At 47.7% G+C, this 19,511-nt stretch overlaps 1 protein-coding gene across 1 annotated transcript in view; it reads right to left on the bottom strand.

Moving 5' to 3' along the window:
* SNTA1 (syntrophin alpha 1) overlaps positions 1 to 19,511 on the bottom strand; it is a 37,059-nt gene that overhangs the window by 15,965 nt on the left and 1,583 nt on the right. The window contains 2 exon segments of the mRNA XM_075571212.1: positions 8,879 to 9,042; positions 9,044 to 9,084. Of these exon segments, the coding sequence (XP_075427327.1) occupies positions 8,879 to 9,042; positions 9,044 to 9,084 (205 nt within the window).

Below are 19,511 nucleotides of genomic sequence, written 5' to 3'. Positions count from 1 at the left end.
TACCTCTCTGGGCGTGTATGTGTATACCGGTATTACCTCTCTGGGCGTGTATGTGTATACCGGTATTACCTCTCTGGACGTGTATGTGTATACCGGTATTACCTCTCTGGGCGTGTATGTGTATACCGGTATTACCTCTCTGGGCGTGTATGTGTATACCGGTATTATCTCTCTGGGCGTGTATGTGTATACCGGTATTACCTCTCTGGGCGTGTGTGTGTGTGTATAACGGTATTACCTCTCTGGGCGTGTGTGTGTATACCGGTATTACCTCTCTGGGCGTGTGTGTGTGTGTATAACGGTATTACCTCTCTGGGCGTGTGTGTGTATACCGGTATTACCTCTCTGGGCGTGTATGTGTATACCGGTATTACCTCTCTGGGCGTGTGTGTGTGTATAACGGTATTACCTCTCTGGGCGTGTGTGTGTATACCAGTATTACCTCTCTGGGCGTGTATGTGTATACCGGTATTACCTCTCTGGGCGTGTGTGTGTGTGTATAACGGTATTACCTCTCTGGGCGTGTGTGTGTATACCGGTATTACCTCTCTGGGCGTGTATGTGTATACCGGTATTACCTCTCTGGGTGTGTATGTTCTACATTGTGGTATAAATCACGTATATGTGTGTGTGTGTGTGTGTGTGTGTGTGTGTGTGTGTGTGTGTGTGTGTGTGTGTGTGTGTGTGTGTGTGTGTGTGTGTGTGTGTGTGTGTGTGTGTGTGTGTGTGTGTGAAGGAGTACTAGTGGGCGTGGCTAAATGTATACAACAAAAAACAGACAAAGATGCCCAAAGCTACTTCCAATATGACAAAAATACACAGTGCAATAATATTCTCTTGAAAAAAGGGTCATTTCGTTTAACCCTTTGGCCAAAGCGTCTTAAGCCTGCTGCCACTTACAAGGCATGACCGTAGCAGGTCCTAACACTCCCTGGGTTAAAATTCTTATTAACCTGTATAATTACAGGAAGCATGATCACATTGGTCCTGTCATAACCTGGCAAAATAAAACCCAGGGAGTGTTAGGACCTGCTATGGTCATGCCTTGAAAGTGGCAGCAGGCTTAAGACGCTTTGACCAAAGGGTTAAACTAAATGACCCTTTTTTCAAGAGAATATATAGGTTTTGCACTGTGTAATTTTGTCACACTGGAAGTAGCTTTGGGCATCTTTGTCTGTTTTTTCTTGTATCTATGTGAGTATCAGTGTATTAGTGTATCTATGTGAGTATCAGTGTATCTATGTGTGCATCTATGTGTGTATCAGTGTATCTATGTGAGTATCAGTGTATTAGTGTATCTATGTGAGTATCAGTGTATCTATGTGTGCATCTATGTGTGTATCAGTGTATCTATGTGAGTATCAGTGTATCTATGTGAGTATCAGTGTATCTATATGTGTATCAGTGTATCTATGTGTGCATCAGTGTATCTATGTTAGTATCAGTGTATCTATGTGAGTATCAGTGTATCTATGTGAGTATCAGTGTATCTATGTGAGTATCAGTGTATCTATGTGAGTATCAGTGTATCAATGTGAGTATCAGTGTATCTATGTGAGTATCAGTGTATCAATGTGAGTATAAGTGTATCAATGTGAGTATCAGTGTATCTATGTGAGTATCAGTGTATCAATGTGAGTATAAGTGTATCAATGTGAGTATCAGTGTATCTATGTGAGTATCAGTGTATATATGTGAGTATCAGTGTATCTATGTGAGTATCAGTGTATCTATGTGAGTATCAGTGTATCTATATGTGTATCAGTGTATCTATATGTGTATCAGTGTATCTATGTTAGTATCAGTGTATCTATGTGAGTATCAGTGTATCTATGTGAGTATCAGTGTATCTATGTGAGTATCAGTGTATCTATGTGAGTATCAGTGTATCTATGTGAGTATCAGTGTATCAGTGTATATATGTGAGTATCAGTGTATCAATGTGAGTATCAGTGTATCTATGTGAGTATCAGTGTATCAATGTGAGTATCAGTGTATCAATGTGAGTATCAGTGTATCAATGTGAGTATCAGTGTATCTATGTGAGTATCAGTGTATCTATGTGAGTATCAGTGTATCTGTGTATCTATGTGAGTATCAGTGTATCTGTGTATCTATGTGAGAATCAGTGTATCTGTGTATCTATGTGAGTATCAGTGTATCTGTGTGAGTATCAGTGTATCTATGTGAGTATCAGTGTATCTATGTGAGTATCAGTGTATCACTGTATCTATGTGGGTATCAGTGTATCTGTGTGAGTATCAGTGTATCAGTGTATCTATGTGAGTATCAGTGTATCAGTGTATCTATGTGAGTATCAGTGTATCTATGTGAGTATCAGTGTATCTATGTGAGTATCAGTGTATCTATGTGAGTATCAGTGCATCTATGTGAGTATCAGTGTATCTATGTGAGTATCAGTGTATCTATGTGAGTATCAGTGTATCTATGTGAGTATCAGTGTATCTATGTGAGTATAAGTGTATCTGTGTATCTATGTGAGTATCAGTGTATCTGTGTATCTATGTGAGTATCAGTGTATCTGTGTATCTATGTGAGTATCAGTGTATCTGTGTATCTATGTGAGTATCAGTGTATCTGTGTATCTTATGTGAGTATCAGTATATCTGTGTATCTATGAGTATCAGTGTATCTGTGTATCTATGTGAGTATCAGTGTATCTGTGTATCTATGTGAGTATCAGTGTATCTATGTGAGTATCAGTGCATCTATGTGAGTATCAGTGTATCAGTGTATCTATGTGAGTATCAGTGTATCTGTGTATCTATGTGAGTATCAGTGTATCTGTGTATCTATGTGAGTATCAGTGTATCTGTGTATCTTATGTGAGTATCAGTATATCTGTGTATCTATGAGTATCAGTGTATCTGTGTATCTATGTGAGTATCAGTGTATCTGTGTATCTATGTGAGTATCAGTGCATCTATGTGAGTATCAGTGTATCTATGTGAGTATCAGTGTATCAGTGTATCTATGTGAGTATCAGTGTATCAGTGTATCTATGTGAGTATCAGTGTGTCTGTGTGTGTATCAGTGTATCTATGTGTGTATCAGTGTATCTATGTGAGTATCAGTGTATCTATGCGAGTATCAGTGTATCTATGCGAGTATCAGTGTATCTATGCGAGTATCAGTGTATCTATGCGAGTATCAGTGTATCTATGTGAGTATCAGTGTATCTATGTGAGTATCAGTGTATCTATGTGAGTATCAGTGTATCTTATGTGAGTATCAGTATATCTGTGTATCTATGAGTATCAGTGTATCTGTGTATCTATGTGAGTATCAGTGTATCTGTGTATCTATGTGAGTATCAGTGCATCTATGTGAGTATCAGTGTATCTATGTGAGTATCAGTGTATCAGTGTATCTATGTGAGTATCAGTGTATCAGTGTATCTATGTGAGTATCAGTGTGTCTGTGTGTGTATCAGTGTATCTTTGGGTGTATCAGTGTATCTATGTGAGTATCAGTGTATCTATGCGAGTATCAGTGTATCTATGCGAGTATCAGTGTATCTATGCGAGTATCAGTGTATCTATGCGAGTATCAGTGTATCTATGTGAGTATCAGTGTATCTATGTGAGTATCAGTGTATCTATGTGAGTATCAGTGTATCAATGTGAGTATCAGTGTATCAATGTGAGTATCAGTGTATCAATGTGAGTATCAGTGTATCTATGTGAGTATCAGTGTATCTATGTGAGTATCAGTTTATCTATGTGAGTATCAGTGCATCTATGTGAGTATCAGTGTATCAATGTGAGTATCAGTGTATCTATGTGAGTATCAGTTTATCTATGTGAGTATCAGTGCATCTATGTGAGTATCAGTGTATCTATGTGAGTATCAGTTTATCTATGTGAGTATCAGTGCATCTATGTGAGTATCAGTGTATCTATGTGAGTATCAATGTATCTCTGTGAGTATCAGTGTATCTATGTATCAGTGTATCTATGTGAGTATCAGTGTGTCAGTGTATCAGTGTGAGTATCATGGTATCTATGTACCAGTGCGTCTGTGTGTCTCTCTGTGTGTGCATTAGTGTATCACTGTATCAGTGTGTCTGTGTCTCATAGTGCGTCAGTGTCTCGGAGTGCGTCAGTGTGTGCATTAGTGTGTCACTGTATCAGTGTGTCTGTGTCTCATAGTGCGTCAGTGTCTCGGAGTGCGTCTGTGTGTGCATTAGTGTGTCACTGTATCAGTTTGTCTGTGTCTCATAGTTCGTCGGTGTCTCGGAGTGCGTCAGTGCGTGCATTAGTGTGTCACTGTATCAGTGTGTCTGTGTCTCATAGTGCGTCAGTGTCTCGGAGTGCGTCACTGTGTGCATTAGTGTGTCACTGTATCAGTGTGTCTGTGTCTCATAGTGCGTCAGTGTCTCGGAGTGCGTCAGTGTGTGCATTAGTGTGTCACTGTATCAGTGTGTCTGTGTCTCATAGTGCGTCAGTGTCTCGGAGTGCGTCAGTGTGTGCATTAGTGTGTCACTGTATCAGTGTGTCTGTGTCTCATAGTGCGTCAGTGTCTCGGAGTGCGTCAGTGTGTGCATTAGTGTGTCACTGTATCAGTGTGTCTGTGTCTCATAGTGCGTCCGTGTCTCGGAGTGCGTCAGTGTGTGCATTAGTGTGTCACTGTATCAGTGTGTCTGTGTCTCATAGTGCGTCAGTGTCTCGGAGTGCGTCAGTGTGTGCATTAGTGTGTCACTGTATCAGTGTGTCTGTGTCTCATAGTGCGTCAGTGTGTGCATTAGTGTGTGCATTAGTGTGTCACTGTATCAGTGTGTCTGTGTCTCATAGTGCGTCAGTGTGTGCATTAGTGTGTCACTGTATCAGTGTGTCTGTGTCTCATAGTGCCTCCGTGTCTCGGAGTGCGTCAGTGTGTGCATTAGTGTGTCACTGTATCAGTGTGTCTGTGTCTCATAGTGCGTCAGTGTCTCGGAGTGCGTCAGTTTGTGCATTAGTGTGTCACTGTATCAGTGTGTCTGTGTCTCATAGTGCGTCAGTGTCTCGGAGTGCGTCAGTGTGTGCATTAGTGTGTCACTGTATCAGTGTGTCTGTGTCTCATAGTGCGTCAGTGTCTCGGAGTGCGTCAGTGTGTGCATTAGTGTGTCACTGTATCAGTGTGTCTGTGTCTCATAGTGCGTCAGTGTGTGCATTAGTGTGTCACTGTATCAGTGTGTCTGTGTCTCATAGTGCGTCCGTGTCTCGGAGTGCGTCAGTGTGTGCATTAGTGTGTCACTGTATCAGTGTGTCTGTGTCTCATAGTGCGTCAGTGTCTCAGAGTGCGTCAGTTTGTGCATTAGTGTGTCACTGTATCAGTGTGTCTGTGTCTCATAGTGCGTCAGTGTCTCGGAGTGCGTCAGTGTGTGCATTAGTGTGTCACTGTATCAGTGTGTCTGTGTCTCATAGTGCGTCAGTGTCTCGGAGTGCGTCAGTGTGTGCATTAGTGTGTCACTGTATCAGTGTGTCTGTGTCTCATAGTGCGTCTGTGTCTCGGAGTGCGTCAGTGTGTGCATTAGTGTGTCACTGTATCAGTGTGTCTGTGTCTCATAGTGCGTCCGTGTCTCGGAGTGCGTCAGTGTGTGCATTAGTGTGTCACTGTATCAATGTGTCTGTGTCTCATAGTGCGTCAGTGTGTGCATTAGTGTGTGCATTAGTGTGTCACTGTATCAGTGTGTCTGTGTCTCATAGTGCGTCCGTGTCTCGGAGTGCGTCAGTGTGTGCATTAGTGTGTCACTGTATCAGTGTGTCTGTGTCTCATAGTGCGTCAGTGTCTCGGAGTGCGTCAGTGTGTGCATTAGTGTGTCACTGTATCAGTATGTCTGTGTCTCATAGTGCGTCCGTGTCTCGGAGTGCGTCAGTGTGTGCATTAGTGTGTCACTGTATCAGTGTGTCTGTGTCACATAGTGCGTCAGTGTCTCGGAGTGCGTCAGTGTGTGCATTAGTGTGTCACTGTATCAGTGTGTCTGTGTCTCATAGTGCGTCAGTGTGTGCATTAGTGTGTCACTGTATCAGTGTGTCTGTGTCTCATAGTGCGTCAGTGTGTGCATTAGTGTGTCACTGTATCAGTGTGTCTGTGTCTCATAGTGCGTCCGTGTCTCGGAGTGCGTCAGTGTGTGCATTAGTGTGTCACTGTATCAGTGTGTCTGTGTCTCATAGTGCGTCAGTGTGTGCATTAGTGTGTCACTGTATCAGTGTGTCTGTGTCTCATAGTGCCTCCGTGTCTCGGAGTGCGTCAGTGTGTGCATTAGTGTGTCACTGTATCAGTGTGTCTGTGTCTCATAGTGCGTCCGTGTCTCGGAGTGCGTCAGTGTGTGCATTAGTGTGTCACTGTATCAGTGTGTCTGTGTCTCATAGTGCGTCAGTGTCTCGGAGTGCGTCAGTGTGTGCATTAGTGTGTCACTGTATCAGTGTGTCTGTGTCTCATAGTGCGTCAGTGTGTGCATTAGTGTGTGCATTAGTGTGTCACTGTATCAGTGTGTCTGTGTCTCATAGTGCGTCAGTGTGTGCATTAGTGTGTCACTGTATCAGTGTGTCTGTGTCTCATAGTGCCTCCGTGTCTCGGAGTGCGTCAGTGTGTGCATTAGTGTGTCACTGTATCAGTGTGTCTGTGTCTCATAGTGCGTCAGTGTCTCGGAGTGCGTCAGTTTGTGCATTAGTGTGTCACTGTATCAGTGTGTCTGTGTCTCATAGTGCGTCAGTGTCTCGGAGTGCGTCAGTGTGTGCATTAGTGTGTCACTGTATCAGTGTGTCTGTGTCTCATAGTGCGTCAGTGTCTCGGAGTGCGTCAGTGTGTGCATTAGTGTGTCACTGTATCAGTGTGTCTGTGTCTCATAGTGCGTCAGTGTGTGCATTAGTGTGTCACTGTATCAGTGTGTCTGTGTCTCATAGTGCGTCCGTGTCTCGGAGTGCGTCAGTGTGTGCATTAGTGTGTCACTGTATCAGTGTGTCTGTGTCTCATAGTGCGTCAGTGTCTCAGAGTGCGTCAGTTTGTGCATTAGTGTGTCACTGTATCAGTGTGTCTGTGTCTCATAGTGCGTCAGTGTCTCGGAGTGCGTCAGTGTGTGCATTAGTGTGTCACTGTATCAGTGTGTCTGTGTCTCATAGTGCGTCAGTGTCTCGGAGTGCGTCAGTGTGTGCATTAGTGTGTCACTGTATCAGTGTGTCTGTGTCTCATAGTGCGTCTGTGTCTCGGAGTGCGTCAGTGTGTGCATTAGTGTGTCACTGTATCAGTGTGTCTGTGTCTCATAGTGCGTCCGTGTCTCGGAGTGCGTCAGTGTGTGCATTAGTGTGTCACTGTATCAGTGTGTCTGTGTCTCATAGTGCGTCAGTGTGTGCATTAGTGTGTGCATTAGTGTGTCACTGTATCAGTGTGTCTGTGTCTCATAGTGCGTCCGTGTCTCGGAGTGCGTCAGTGTGTGCATTAGTGTGTCACTGTATCAGTGTGTCTGTGTCTCATAGTGCGTCAGTGTCTCGGAGGTGCGTCAGTGTGTGCATTAGTGTGTCACTGTATCAGTATGTCTGTGTCTCGATAGGTGCGTCCGTGTGTCTCGGAGTGCGTCAGTGTGTGCATTAGTGTGTCACTGGTATCAGTGTGTCTGTGTCACCATAGTGCGTCAGTGTCTCGGAGTGCGTCAGTGTGTGCATTAGTGTGTCACTGTATCAGTGTGTCCTGTGTCTCATAGTGCTCAGTGTGTGCATTAGTGTGTCACTGTATCAGTGTGTCTGTGTCTCATAGTGCGTCAGTGTAGTGCATTAGTGTGTCACTGTATCAGTGTGTCTGTGTCTCATAGTGCGTCCCGTGTCTCGGAGTGGCGTCAGTGTGTGCATTAGGTGTGTCACTGTCTGTGTCTCATAGTGCGTCAGTGTCTCAGAGTGCGTCAGTTTGTGCATTAGTGTGTCACTGTATCAGTGTGTCTGTGTCTCATAGTGCGTCAGTGTCTCGGAGTGCGTCAGTGTGTGCATTAGTGTGTCACTGTATCAGTGTGTCTGTGTCTCATAGTGCGTCAGTGTCTCGGAGTGCGTCAGTGTGTGCATTAGTGTGTCACTGTATCAGTGTGTCTGTGTCTCATAGTGCGTCTGTGTCTCGGAGTGCGTCAGTGTGTGCATTAGTGTGTCACTGTATCAGTGTGTCTGTGTCTCATAGTGCGTCCGTGTCTCGGAGTGCGTCAGTGTGTGCATTAGTGTGTCACTGTATCAGTGTGTCTGTGTCTCATAGTGCGTCAGTGTGTGCATTAGTGTGTGCATTAGTGTGTCACTGTATCAGTGTGTCTGTGTCTCATAGTGCGTCCGTGTCTCGGAGTGCGTCAGTGTGTGCATTAGTGTGTCACTGTATCAGTGTGTCTGTGTCTCATAGTGCGTCAGTGTCTCGGAGTGCGTCAGTGTGTGCATTAGTGTGTCACTGTATCAGTATGTCTGTGTCTCATAGTGCGTCCGTGTCTCGGAGTGCGTCAGTGTGTGCATTAGTGTGTCACTGTATCAGTGTGTCTGTGTCACATAGTGCGTCAGTGTCTCGGAGTGCGTCAGTGTGTGCATTAGTGTGTCACTGTATCAGTGTGTCTGTGTCTCATAGTGCGTCAGTGTGTGCATTAGTGTGTCACTGTATCAGTGTGTCTGTGTCTCATAGTGCGTCAGTGTGTGCATTAGTGTGTCACTGTATCAGTGTGTCTGTGTCTCATAGTGCGTCCGTGTCTCGGAGTGCGTCAGTGTGTGCATTAGTGTGTCACTGTATCAGTGTGTCTGTGCGCGTCTCACTGTAGGATCAGCGGTCAGCGGGAAGACATGACAGAGGCAGCATTAAGCTTGTCCCTTAGCGAACCCTCGCCCCTCTGACTGGTCACCTGCTCCTGTCTCCTTCTCACCTGGGCTCGGGGTCCGGGGGTAAGAATCTCCGTGACACGTAGCACATCCTCAGGGGAAGGCTCTTGCCGTCCTTAATGTCTTGGGAGGAGAGAGAGGGCGAGCTCCTCCTCGGCAGGGAGGCGGGCGGGGTGACATCCCAATCCACAGAGCCGCTGGGGGGGGGGCGAGCCTTTGAAATACGGGGATATCTCCTTCATGTACTTAACTAGGGAGACAAGGGAACACGCGTGTACAGTAACATGGGGTACAGGGGTCCCATGCAGGAGTTATAGGGAGCGGTTATATGGGGCAATAGGAGGAGTTATAGGGAGGGGTTATATGGGGCAATAGGAGGAGTTATAGGGAGGGGTTATATGGGGTAATAGGAGCAGTTATATGGGGTAATAGGAGGAGTTATAGGGAGCTGTTATATGGGGTAATAGGAGGAGTTATAGGGAGCGGTTATATGGGGTAATAGGAGCAGTTATAGGGAGGGGTTATATGGGGTAATAGGAGCAGTTATAGGGAGCAGTTATATGGGGTAATAGGAGGAGTTATAGGGAGGGGTTATATGGGGTAATAGGAGGAGTTATAGGGAGCGGTTATATGGGGTAATAGGAGGAGTTATAGGGAGGGATTATATGGGGTAATAGGAAGAGTTATAGGGAGCGGTTATATGGAGCAATAGGAGGAGTTATAGGGACTGGTTATAGGGTGGTTATTTAGGGGAGAGAGGGGGGATGGCCGGGAGATAGAGCGCAGGGGGGGCAGGGGAGAGAGAGCGCAGGGGGGGCAGGGGAGAGAGATCGCAGGCGGGGGTGGGGGAGAGAGAGGGGGGATGGCCGGGAGAGAGAGCGCAGGGGGGGCAGGGGAGAGAGCGCGCAGGGGGGGCAGGGAAGAGAGAGCGCAGCGGGGGCAGGGAAGAGAGAGCGCAGGGGGGGGGAGAGAGCGCAGGGGGAGCGAGAGTGCAGGGGGGGCGCGTGGGAGAGAGAGCACAGGGGGGGGGCGGGAGAGCAGGGGGGGCGGGGGAGAGAGCACAGGGGGGCAGGAAAGAGAGAGCACAGGGGGGGGCGGGGGGGAGAGAGCACAGAGAGGGCGGGGGAGAGAGCAATGGGGGGAGGAGAAAGAGCAATGGGGGGGGGGAGAAAGAGCAATGGGGGGGGGAGAGAGCAATGGGGGGGGGAGAGAGCAATGGGGGGGAGAGAGAGCACAGGGGGGGGCGGGGGAGAGAGCACAGGGGGGGGCGGGGGAGAGAGCACAGGGGGGGGGGCGGGGGGAGAGAGCACAGAGGGGGCGGGGGAGAGAGCAATGGGGGGAAGAGAGAGCAATGGGGGGGGAGAGAGCAATGGGGGGGGAGAGAGAGAGCAATGGGGGGGGGAGAGAGAGAGCAATGGGGAGGGGAGAGAGAGAGCAATGGGGGGGAGAGAGAGCAATGGGGGGGTAGAGAGAGCAATGGGGGGGAGAGAGAGAGAGCAATGGGGGGGGGAGAGAGAGAGAGAGATACAGCCAATGACACACCCCTCCCGTAATAGCCACCCCCCCCCCCACTCCTGCTCTAAAAATATTGCAGGACAGCGATCGCTCATGCTGGTGACATCACCGCTCTCCAAGCATGAGCGAGCTCAGCGGCAGCGTGGACTCAGCCTTAGCTGCTCTTGCAGCCATAAACCCTCATCCCATACTCTTTCCGCACACGCTGTCTCTAAAGCAGAGGTCCCCAACCTCAGTCCTCAAGGACCACTAACAGTGCAGGTTTTACGGATACCCCTGCTAGAGCACAGGTGGTTCAGTCAAAATGATTGGGCCACCTGTGCTAATGAGAGGCTATCCTTAAATCCTGCACTGTTAGCGGTCCTTGAGGGCTGGAGCTGGAGACCTCTGCTCTAAACGATTCTGTCTATCCCCCCGTTTGAGTTCAAAAGTCAGCCCCAATATAATCCCTGAAGTGAACTAATGAGAGAACCACGTTTAATCAATATCTTTTTGTATCTATATGTGCATGTCCGATCCTCACTTGTATGTAAAGGTTTATGTAATACACATAACATCGTACTTGGTAGGCTATGCATCTGGCATGTGACATCATAATGCACATAGCCTGGTGGCAGATAAAGAGTCGGATAGCTATAAAGTTTACACAGAAAGACGAAGAAAGAAAGGGAGGAAGACAGTTGGCACTGGAGGAGAAAGTAAAGTTGCTGGAGAAGGAAAGAGAGGGAGAGGCAGGGAAGAATTGGGGACATCATAAGTTACAGCCCAATAGGCAAACGGCAGCTCACGCATGCGCCTGTCAGCACGGCCTGAGCAGCAATACCGGCTCCCTACCTGTACTGAAGCTGTGCGCATGCGGGGAGACTATACAGCCTGTTATACATGCGTTATTTACATCAGTTATACACGTATATGACGATTGCCGTACAGTACATGCATCGATAAGTGGGGAAAGGTAGTGCTTCACTTTAAGTACATTTTCGCTTTACATACATGCTCCGGTCCCATTGCGTTCGTTAATGCGGGGTATGCCTGTATTAAAGCCAAGTGATGGGAGGGGAAGAGAGAAGAGGAGGAGAGAGAGAGAAATAAGAAGGAGAGCGAGAGAGAAAGGAGAGAGAGAAAGAAGAAGGGCAGAGAGAAAAAGAAGGAGAGAGGGAAAGAAGGAGAGAGAAAGAAGGGGAGAGAGAGAGAAAGAATGGAGGAGAGAAGAGGGGGTAGGTAGGGGGATCAGAGGAGGAGGGGGCGGGGTGAGGTTGGTTTCTTAGACCGCGTCTATGCTTAGAGCAACCACACTTGCGACAGCGGCGATCTCAAACACACTGAGTCCATGGGACCGTCCATAGAGCGTGCGCACGTGCGCGGCTGTTTCTTCACGAGACAACATTTTATTTCTTTTTTTTCTCTCGCCACGACCCGGGTCACGTGAGCGGTTCAGCCAATGGGGGCGAACCGCTCATGTGATGTCATGGACACGCCTCCCCGTCGCTGTGGATCAATGGCCACAGATGGCTTGGATGACAGGCGCGCATGATGTCACGCGGTCCGTCGCGCGCGTCCCAGCATGGACGCAGCCATAGAGATCCTGAGCAACGCCGGCTATTAATAATAAGTTAAAATATAGCTGGTTGACACCATTGCAAAAAAAGGCTATTATTATTAGCGCGTGTAAATCCTTTTTTAACATTCCCATGGTAGACCAAAACCTTTGGAAGGTTTTTACCATCTTTATCTACTATCTGTGGATGATCAGACTGTCAGTTCCTAAAACACATTACCCTTTAACCTATTAAAAACGTCCCTGTCATTAGGTCACTACTCCTACATGGGACTGACCCTTTAACCCATGCAAACTGGGGGGCGTGGGATATTTTTTTGGGGGGGTAGGGGGGCGTGGCTGTTACAGAGGCCCCGCGCGCTTCCTCAAGGCATTTAAATGAAGTGCGGGAGGCCTCTGTAACTCGCTTACCTTGTCTCCGGCAACACGTTGCCATGGCAACGTGACACCAGCGACAAGGTAAGGAGGGAGCGCGAGCGGGGGGGGGAGTGCATATAGGGGGGCAAGTTTGCGCACTCCTGCTTTAACCCATTAAACACGTCACGGTCATTAGGTCACTTTGCTCCTACGTGGGGCTGACTCTTTAACCCATTAAACTCGCTATGCACCATCCCGACTCATGCGTTCTTCTCAAGGATGTCTTCTCTCTACCCCCTTTGTATCTAAAGTCCTCTCCCGCCTTAAACCTTTCTCACTGACTGCCCCACACCTCTGGGATGCCCTTCCCCTCGGTACCCGACTTGCACCCTCTCTATCCACCTTTAAGACACACTTGCTTAAAGAAGCATATGAATAGCACTGTGGCAAATACTATACATGATACATAAAGCTTGGCCCCCTGCAGACGCACTTACCAGAACTCCCTCCTACTGTCTCTGTACGGTCCCCCTACCTACCAATTAGATTGTAAGCTCCTCGGAGCAGGGACTTCTCTTCCTTAATGTTACTTTTATGTCTGAAGCACTTATTCCCATGCTCTGTTATTTATATTATCTGTTATTTGATTACCACGTGTATTACTACTGTGAAGCGCTATGTACATTAATGGTGCTATATAAATAAAGACATACAATACAATACAATTAAACATGTCCCTGTCATTAGGTCACTGTGCTCCTACGTGGAACTGCCATTTAACCCATTAAACATGTCCCTGTCATTAGGTCACTTTGCCCCTACGTGGGACTGACCCTTTAACTCATTAAACATGTCCCTGTCATTAGGTCACTTTGCCCCTACGTGGGACTGACCCTTTAACCCATTAAACATGTCCCTGTCATTAGGTCACTTTGCTCCTACGGGGGACTGACAGTTTAACCCATTAAACATGTCCCCGTCATTAGGTCACTTTGCTCCTACGTGGGAGTGCAGCTTTAACAAAAATAAAATGCTTTTGGAATGAGTAACTGGTAGTGAGATTGTGTAACCAGCTGTTTGAGCGTCACACAGAACAAGCTGCTTTCTGTATGGGGCAGGATCATATCCACCCCTCCCAGTCCTTGTATGTAATCATTTGTGTCTTTAAGGTGTTTAACTCCTGTGTCGTGAGTGTTTATAATAGGGAGCGGTTATATGGGGTAATAGGAGGAGTTATAGGGGGCGGTTATATGGGGTAATAGGAGGAGTTATAGGGAGCGGTTATATGGGGTAATAGGAGGAGTTATAGGGAGCGGTTATATGGGGTAATAAGAGAAGTTATAGGGAGCAGTTATGGGGTAATAGGAGGAGTTACAGGGAGCGGTTATATGGGGTAATAGGATGAGTAATAGGGAGCGGTTATATTGGGTAATAAGAGGAGTTATAGGGAGGTTATATGGGGCAATGGGAGGCGTTATATGGAGAGGTTCTATGGGGTAATAGGAGGAGTTATATGGGGTAATAGAAGGAGTTATAGGGAGTGGTTATATGGGGTAATAGAAGGGGTTATAGGGAGCGGATATATATTGGTTAATAGGAGGAGTTATAGGGACAGAATAGAGTTATATGGGGCAGTGGTAGGCAGTAGGGAGGGATTATTTGCCCGAACAATGAAAGTGTTAAATCTGGGTGCATTTATATGGAAATCATTATTCACTTTGCCAGTAAAGGAATTCAATCGCTGGGCTCTAATGTGGAGTCAGATCAGTAAGCCGTTCACAGCTCACTGGGCAGAAGTGCTAGAGCTGTGAGCCTTCAGAATCAGCTCAAAAGATTGGGGGGGGGGGGGGGGGGAGGGTGGAGAAGGGTGTCATTTACTTAACCCCTTCACTGCCAGGGGGGGGGTCTATAACCAAATGCTTCCTTGTTCAGCATTGTGGCACCTCCGGTAGTGAAGAGGTTAAAACATCAAGCATCAACGGTAATGTTGAAATGCCCTGTAGTGATTATATATAGTGGCACAGATCTCAGTCACATGGGGGGGGTGTATTAAGGTGCCAGGTTGGAGGGATCACTGCGGGGTTTAATTAACATTAGGTCATACTGTATTCACTGGTATATAAGTGATGTTCAACAAACGTGCCAAGTGTGCAAGGATCGAAGTACATGGAATCGGACCAGAAGTCTCAGGCTGTGGCTTCCTTGGCCGGCGAGTAACAATGGGTGGGAACCTTGTGAATGGAACCAGCAGGAGAATGGAGATGGGATGGAGGTAATTTGGAAGAAACAAGACAATATTTCAAGGGAACCTTCCCCTGCGCCTCAAGAAGAAAGGTTTCTCCCAGTGTATCCTGACCATGCTCACGTATGGATGTGACCCGTGTATCCTGCCCGTGCTCACGTATGGATGTGACCCGTGCATCCTGCCCGTGCTCACGTATGGATGTGACCCGTGTATCCTGACCATGCTCACGTATGGATGTGACCCGTGTATCCTGCCCGTGCTCACGTATGGATGTGACCCGTGTACCCTGCCCGTGCTCACGTATGGATGTGACCCGTGTATCCTGCCCGTGCTCACGTATGGAGATGACCCGTGTATCCTGCCCGCGCTCACGTATGGATGTGACCCGTGTATTCTGCCCGTGCTCACGTATGGATGTGACCCGTGTATCCTGCCCGTGCTCACGTATGGATGTGACCTGTGTATCCTGCCCGTGCTCACGTATGGATGTGACCCGTGTATCCTGCCTGCGCTCACGTATGGGTGGGACGCATATATCCTGCCCGTGCTCACGTATGGATGTGACCCGTGTATCCTGCCCGCGCTCACGTATGGATGTGACCCATGTATCCTGCCCGTGCTCACGTATGGATGTGACCCGTGTATCCTGCCCGTGCTCACGTATGGATGTGACCCGTGTATCCTGCCCGTGCTCACGTATGGATTGACCCGTGTATCCTGCCCGTCCTCACGTATGGATGTGACCCGTGTATCCTGCCCGTGCTCACGTATGGATGTGACCCATGTATCCTGCCCGCGCTCACGTATGGATGTGACCCGTGTATCCTGCCCGCGCTCACGTATGGATGTGACCCGTGTATCCTTCCCGCGCTCACGTATGGATGTGATCCGTGTATCCTGCCCGCGCTCATGTATGGATGTGACCCGTGTATCCTGCCCGCGCTCACGTATGGATGTGACCCGTGTATCCTGCCTGCGCTCACGTATGGATGTGACCCGTGTATCCTGCCTGCACTCACGTATGGATGTGACCCGTGTATCCTGCCTGCGCTCACGTATGGATGTGACCGTATATCCTGCCCGTGCTCACGTATGGATGTGACCCGTGTATCCTGCCTGCGCTCACGTATGGATGTGACCGTATATCCTGCCCGTGCTCACGTATGGATGTGACCCGTGTATCCTGCCCATGCTCACGTATGGATGTGACCGTATATCCTGCCCGTGCTCACGTATGGATGTGACCCGTGTATCCTGCCCATGCTCACGTATGGATGTGACCCGTGTATCCTGCCCGCGCTCACGTATGGATGTGACCCGTGTATCCTGCCCATGCTCACGTATGGATGTGACCCGTGTATCCTGCCCGCGCTCACGTATGGATGTGACATATGTATCCTGCCTGTGCTCATGTATTGATGTGACCCGTGTATCCTGCCCGCGCTCACATATGGATGTGACCCGTGTATCCTGCCCGCGCTCACGTATGGATGTGACCCGTGTATCCTGCCCGCGCTCACGTATGGATGTGACCCGTGTATCCTGCCTGCGCTCACGTATGGATGTGACCCGTGTATCCCGCCCCTGCTCACGTATGGATGTGACCCGTGTATCCTGCCCGCGCTCACGTATGGATGTGACCCGTGTATCCTGCCTGCGCTCACGTATGGATGTGACCCGTGTATCCCGCCCCTGCTCACGTATGGATGTGACCCATGTATCCTGCCCGTGCTCACGTATGGATGTGACCCGTGTATCCTGCCTGCGCTCACGTATGGATGTGACCCGTGTATCCCGCCCCTGCTCACGTATGGATGTGACCCGTGTATCCTGCCCGCGCTCACGTATGGATGTGACCCGTGTATCCTGCCCGTGCTCACTTATGGATGTGACCCGTGTATCCTGCCCGTGCTCAGGTATGGGAGTGACACTCGGACCCTAAATGCTAAGATAATTCAGACAATGCAGAGAAGTATGGAGAGATGCATGCTGGGTATTACCCGAAGTATGGGGAGAGGCATGCTGGGTATTACCCGAAGAGACGGGAAAAAGAATGAATGGGTTCGGATACAAATAAAAGGCTGTGACATCATCCCAAGGGGGAAGAAAGTAAAATGGTGGCTGGACATTTCGCAAGAAGGAATGAACATCGTTGGACAAAGATGGAACTCAACTGGATTCCAAGAGAGATGAAAAGAGCAAGACAGGGAGCAAAATTAAGATGGGAGGATGGGATGAGGGAATGTGTTGGTGAAATGAGGAGAAGAGAGGCTGTAACCGCAGGACCTGGGAGATCATTGGGGAGGCTTCATCCAGCAGTGGTGAGACACGGGCAGAAGGTGATAATGCTGATTATATACAGAGCAGATTGACTCAGATACACACACAGACACACTGATACACCAAGAGCAAACGGACTCAGATACACACATACATTCACTGATACACACACATCCACTGATACACACAGAGTAGACTGACTCAGATACACACACAATGATAGAAACACACACACAAAGAGAGAGCAGACTGATTCAAATACACACACGCACAGACTGATACACACACAGCAGACTGACTCATATGCACACACAATGATACGAACACACAAACACACACACTAATACACACAGAGAAACAAAGAAGTCCAGAGCAGCATCCAATGTGACAAAAATATACAGTGAAATACCTATATATCTCTTGAAAAAGGGTCATTTAGTTAACCCTTTGGCCAAAGCGTATAAGCCTGCGAGCCACTTTCAAGGCATGACCAGTTCGCAGGTCCTAACACACAGAGAAGACTGACACACATACATACACACTGATACGAACACACACAGATACACAAAGCAGACTGACTCACACACACTGATATACACAGAGCAGATTGACTCACATGCACACACACATACAATTGTACACACACACACTGCCATGGAGCATTCCCCCAGTCCACGGACACTTCCCAAGCTAACCCAGTGTGTCTGAGATGTGGTCAGCATGGAACCGGCTGATTTCCTGGTGGTTTTGGCCCTTACTTGCACAATCTTCACCTTCCTACACACATGCTGTAACTAATGGAACAAATCCTCCCTACGTCTCCTGGTCAGAAAGCGTGTCGCACAGCAGATGCTAATGCCAATTATTGACTATGGAGACATAGTATATGGCTCGGCTCCTCAAACCCACCTTAGCAAACTTGACACCCTCTACAATTCAATTTGTCGTTTTGTTCTCCAATGCAACTACAACACACATCACTGCGAAATGCTCAAAGAACTAGATTGGTCATCACTAGAGTCTAGGCGCAAAGTTCACCTTTCCTGTCTTGCCTTTAAATTCTTCATGGGCAAGCTACCCATCTATCTGAACAAGCTCCTCACCCCTACCACACGCAGCACCTATCACCTGAGATCAGACTCCAAAAGACTGTTCATGGTCCCAAGGCTCAACAAAGTATCCGGCCGCTCCTCCTCCTCTTACCGTGCACCCCAAAACAGGAACAACCTACCAGAGACTCTCACATCCACCACCAGTTTAAGTTCTTTCAAATCTAAGGCTGTCTCATATTTTAATCTGGTCTGTAACTGTTTCATACGCCCATAATATACATTTTCTTTAATAACTGTGCACGCAATGTCTTGTATATAATGTATACCCTGTTCATTTATGTAACTGTATTTGTAACCATGTATTATTTGTCTTAACTCTGTGCCCAGGACATACTTGAAAACGAGAGGTAACTCTCAATGTATTACTTCCTGGTAAAATATTTTATAAATAAATAAATAATGCATCAAGGACGGATTCTGGCAAAAAATGGCCCGGCACTGACCAGGTCACCTGTGTCAAACAGTGACCATCACCCATATTAACCTCTTCAGTGCAGGAAAGTCATGCCCCCTCCCCCCCCCCCCCCCCCCCCCCGGATTCATTTCAGCTTCCGGGATTCCTGCATTGAATCTCAACCACCCCAGTGTACATCTGCGTCGCCCCAAAGGCGGACTTCCCCAAGAGCTGCTCGCCTCTGCACAAGACCAGCGTGCTAAGGGTTAACATTTGCTTGTACTTTGTGGAACGTCAACCCCACCCACTGGAATGTTAATGAGCCAAGAAGACAAAGAACTTTGCATTCACAGTATCATTGAATCTCAACCACCCCAGTGTACATCTGCGTTGCCCCAAAGGCGGACAGCCTTTGGCGCAGCTGAAGGGCAGCCAAAGGGTGCGAGCCATTTGCTGCCCTTCGCTGACGTTTGGTGATGTTAAAGCTGCTCTATTTCAATCTGAAACTCACAAACCACTTTATCCCCTGTGAAGTGACTGTATAACCCTGTTCTTTTAATGTAACCATGTATTTTTATAACTTTATAACTGCCCAGGACATACTTGAAAATGAGAGGTAACTCTCAGTGTATTACTTCCTTAAATAAATTGAAATAAAATTCCTGGTTGATAGCGCTGGTACTTTTCAGTATCTAACCCCCCCCCCCCCCCCGCGTCACAAGGGCCAATAGGAAGCCGCAACTGATGACCTTGCGGCATCCTGTTGGCCCCCACGTGATACCAGAGATTGAAAGCGGCCATTTTGTTTCCTCTGGGGGGACGTTCACACGCGCTCCTCACTAGTAAGTATGGGTGTATCAGTGTGTTAGTATGATACAGTGTGTCTGTATCAGTGTATGTGTATCAATGTGTGTGTCTGTGTATCAGTGTATCTGAGTATGTGTGTCACTATATGTATCAGTGTGTTAGTACGATACAATGTGTCTGTATCAGTGTATGTGTATCAATGTGTGTCTGTGTATCAGTGTATCTGAGTATGTGTGTATCAGTGTGTCAGTATGTGTATCAGTGTTAGTATGATACTCTGTGTGTCTATATCTATATCAGTGTATGTGTATCACTGTGTATAAGTATACAGAACACCCGCCCGCCTCCCCGACTAGCTGTGTGTGTATATACAGTTGTGTGAAAAAGAAAGTACACCCTTTTTGAATTC

Source organism: Ascaphus truei, chromosome 15, assembly GCF_040206685.1.
Source record: "Ascaphus truei isolate aAscTru1 chromosome 15, aAscTru1.hap1, whole genome shotgun sequence".
Classification (NCBI taxonomy): Eukaryota; Metazoa; Chordata; class Amphibia; order Anura; family Ascaphidae; genus Ascaphus; species Ascaphus truei.
The sequence above is the reverse complement of the archived record's forward strand: the minus strand, read 5'-3'. Positions and strand labels throughout refer to the sequence as shown.